Source organism: Pyxicephalus adspersus, chromosome 12 (assembly GCF_032062135.1).
Source record: "Pyxicephalus adspersus chromosome 12, UCB_Pads_2.0, whole genome shotgun sequence".
Taxonomy (NCBI): Eukaryota; Metazoa; Chordata; class Amphibia; order Anura; family Pyxicephalidae; genus Pyxicephalus; species Pyxicephalus adspersus.
In genome coordinates, this window is record NC_092869.1 from 17,894,861 (window position 1) to 17,899,181 (window position 4,321).

At 37.3% G+C, this 4,321-nt stretch overlaps 1 protein-coding gene across 2 annotated transcripts in view; it reads left to right on the forward strand.

The window, feature by feature from the left end:
- Window positions 1–1,086: 1,086 nt before the first annotated feature.
- The window catches only part of MAX (MYC associated factor X), a 28,215-nt gene continuing 24,980 nt past the window's right edge, over window positions 1,087–4,321 (forward strand). Inside the window, exon 1 of one of the 2 annotated variants that reach the window (XM_072427394.1) lies at window positions 1,087–1,297. In XM_072427394.1, coding sequence (XP_072283495.1) covers window positions 1,262–1,297 — 36 coding nt within the window. In that variant the 5' untranslated portion in view covers window positions 1,087–1,261. The remainder of the gene's footprint in view (window positions 1,298–4,321) is intronic. The other variant, XM_072427395.1, reaches the window with a different exon arrangement.

Below are 4,321 nucleotides of genomic sequence, written 5' to 3' on the forward strand. Positions count from 1 at the left end.
GAATCCATAAAGCTATTCCTCCAAGTTCTTCTTAAGCTCTGCCTTTATCCTTGTTTGCTGATCTTCTGCTGAAAACAGGGCAGTGAGAGGCTCCAGGGGGTCACTTAACTAACTTTCTAGTATTAGGTGGTATGCAAAATTATGTTAAAGTTAAACCCTGGATGGGAGCATATATGGAGAGTGCAGACAGGACACCTGAACACACATCAGGCCATAGCACTCACCTACACCTATATCATTACACTTGTTTACACTCAAATGAACTTTTTAATCACTGTTTATTCTTACACCAGAGATGAACCTTATTATGACTATTATTTGTGAAATAGGACATTTGAACTTGTATTTTCTTTATTATAATTTAAATTTATCAGGAGTTGGAGTCGGCACATTTTTATCGACTGGAACTCCAGGTACCCAAAATTGTCTCGGACTCCAACTCCACAGCCCTGAATGTAACTCATGTAACCCACATATAGGATGGTGATGTATGCACATCAGTTACGCATATAAAGCCGAGCTCTACATTTTATGGCACATGCGCCATTTAATGTTGGACTAACACAAAAAGGCACCAGGAGCCAGGGATTTTTTTTTTTTTGTGACTTTTTGTTTTTTTCAGTTTAGGTCTACTTTAAAGCTTCACTCACACTCTAGTGTATATATTGGCTCTACTATGCTGGCTCTGTAATACTGCACCACACAGCTATTTGCACTGTTGCTGTAATTTTAATTATCTCCTTTACCCATTCAAAATGTGGTAAACAGCACCCTCTATGTAATTTACATGACAGATTTCTAGGCAGAATGTGAACCAAATCCTATTCCTTCCCAAATTCATCGTTCAGGATATCTCTTTGTTAAAAAAAACACCAACTCCCATGAATACCACGGTCTCGTCACTTGCGTCATTCTAATTCCCCAACATTCGGAACATCTGTCGCAACTGTAGTCGTCGTGTAGTTCTTTTCGGAATACGATTCTAGCATCGCCACGAACGGCTATCGCTCAAGGACTACATTTCCCGGCAGCATTGCTCACTGAGGGCCGGAAGTTAGGTCTCTGGCTAATGATCCATAGCAGCCAGAAGTCACGTGTGGCTTCCGCTGATCTGTTTTCTTGGGTAAAGAGGATCTCTTCCTTCCTCTAGCTTTCCTTATTCGGGTTTATTAGTTCCTTTGGCTTGATGTTTTAATTTTCCCATTTTTTCAGTAATATTTTGCCGACATTCTCCTCCTTCGTCAGTCTAGTGTATGAAAGCATGAGCGATAACGATGACATCGAGGTTGAAAGCGACGTAAGTGCACATCACATTTCCGTTTAAGTGTTATGTGTACACTGAGATTAATGGCTGTGTAGCTTCATCTATCTTCCATTGTGTGTGTTTACGTGTACTAGGGAGAAATTTTGGCTTGATCCAGAAATGAGAAACGAGTAAATGAAAGTGTGAGGGGCAACTTTACAATGATATGTGGATCTGGCAAGTTTTAAAAAAGAAAAAAGATTAGTTACTTTGCTTTTAAAATGTGCCTAATTGTTTTTTTTTTCACATGTATACAGTCTGATATATTCAGCCAGATAACTAATTATTGTCTTAATTTCTTTCAATTCACCCAATTAAGGATAAAATATTACTTACATATCTAGGCAAAGCTAAGTTCTTGGAGTTAAAAACAAAACACCATTTGTTGATAAAGTTTTCAAATTAATACCAAAAAAAATCTTTAAAATAAATGGGTCAAGTTTGTATTTTCCTTCACTTTTATTGCGGTCTTCCATCACTCGTGGATCCACCAGGATAGAAACATGAACGAAGTTGCACGACCGCTGTACACATATCGGATTCTTGTCCGAGACGAGAATCATCTGACGTGTGTGTACGTAGCCTTAGTTCAGACTAGTGATTTTTATTATTGTTTAAAACCACTTTCAGAAAATGTTAAAAAATGAACCAAATGGGTGAAAAAGTAAAACCAAGCTTATTCATTGACAGGAGGTGGAATTGCTTAACATTTTTTGGATGCTACATGTAGGGCCCAGTAGTGGTTTTCCTCTCCTGCTTGCTCCGAAGACTTGAATTGTTGCTGCATTCAGACACTTAAAATCGCTTGTGTGCTTTTTTTACAAGCAGTTTTTTACAAAAGAGAACCACTCTGTGCAAATGCCAGAAAAGCCTGTTACTACTCCTGGGCACCTTGTGTTTAATAGTAGATTCCAGTGGTGATAAAATATCACTAGTTTGAACTCATCCTTTAACTGTCCATACACTTATTGGATGTTTGCACGATCAGATAAACAAATATGGTATTGATTTTATCTGGTTTACTGCTGTGCATCACTCTGTGTCAATCAGATTTTTAGCAAAAATCTGATTCAATTTGGAGATCACAACTCCATGGTAAATATTTAATTAAAAGCAACAATGTGTCATATATATGTTTTGTACATATAGATTTTTTAGGGTAATAATAAAGATACTTTACTGTTTTTATAATGTTTTTTTTTACAATTTAACTTCTAGACTTAAAGTCTATTTTCAAATTTGTATCAAAGAACTAATTCACACCATTTCACTGTGGTTATGTGCATTGGTGTGCCACTTATTTTAAAACATACCTTTGAATGCACTTTTTCTTTCCACCTTAGTAAAACCTTTTTCTTTGCACCTTAGTAAAACCTTGTTCTTTGCACCGTAGTAAAACATGCATGTACTAGCATTTGTTGCTTTGAGTTGTGGTGGGGATTTCAGAATTTTTGGCCAATTGTTAGGCAGCCCATTTAAAGCGTACCTAAACTCAGAATTTTCACTTTACATAAAAGGGTAGACAACCCTTTTATGTAAAGTTAAAATTCTGTTTGTTTTTTTTTTTTTTTAAGTGCAACACCTTTTTTCTGCAGGACCGCCCTCTAATTCTCGATTGCCTTGTGCAAAGCCTGTCAGGATACCTACGCTACGCATCCCGGGAGGCTCTCGGGTGCTCCTTCTGCGCATGCCCAAGCATCTTGAGCATGCACAGAAGAAGCCCTTTCGTCAAAAGGGAAAAAATTGTTGATCTTACAAGCATGCGCAGTGAGATCGGCAAGTTTTTTTTTTTTTCCCATCTGCGTCACCCAATCTCGTGCCTGTGTCGGGTGACGTAGGAAGAAGAACCCGGAAGAAGAGGATGCCGGAACGACGTGGGACCTGATGGGAAGAAACCTCCGGACCAATCGACTGCTCTGCAGGATTGAAGGTAGGTGTATTTTTTTGTTTTGGGTGAGGTGTGAGTTTACTTATTTTTAAATACTTACAGTATGCCTTACAGCAGAGAACAGTAATATGCCACAGTAATGTATATTCTTGATTCTTGATATATCTGTTCATGTTGATTTTAAGCTATACAAGGGTATATAGTGTATATATACATTCTTGCAAGCAATGTGCGAAATGTACACAATATAGTTTGAGTTCAACCATCAAAAATAAAGTAGTCATTGCATTCCTAAAACACGTACATTTGCAATATACTTGCTTTAATTCGCCATGCGTATACTAGTGGGTTGGATGTCTTTCTTTTTAAACGATTGTACCATGCAATAGTACTGTGTATTATAACGTGCTGCTTCGGTAAAAAATAGTACAGGTTTATTTTTTGGTCTGTTGTTATTAAATGCATATTAATAAGCTGCAAATGAAAGGGGCTTTTTGGACGTAGAGTCAGTTATGTTTTTCTTGCATATGGTCCAAGTAATGTGTGACGCTTACGTTAATATATTTTTCTCAAGTAGTAATAGTACTGCCCCAAAACACCTGATGCTATCTTTTCTCTAACTTTTAATTGGAATCAGCATTTTTTACCTGGAATAAGATAATGGTCTATACATGTTGCCTGGTGTATGTGTAGTAGTACTTACAGGTGTAATACAGAAAACTGTTTTGTTGCTTATAGCTGGATAATTGTAAGGCAGTTGGTTGCTATGTGTGTTAAACGCATTTTATGTTCTAATGGGTATAAAAATAAGCATAGCAACGATTTGTATGTGTATCTTTACAGATGTTGGGATGCAATATAAAGTTCATTAAAGATTGTGCTCCCAACACTTAAAGCTGACTTATCACCACACTTTTTACCTTTATATAGAAAAGTAGATTACCCTTCTATATAAAGTAAACATTTTTTTTTGATTAAAAGCCTTAAAAAAAAAAAAAAAAAAAGGTTTAGCCCCTCTCATTCCTTTTTTTTACTGCTGCAGCCTTTCTGGGTTACATACGTCATGAATCCCAGGAGGATTCATGCCCCAGCGTGGGGCACTTGTGCCCGCCCACGAAGGCGGCGCCGAT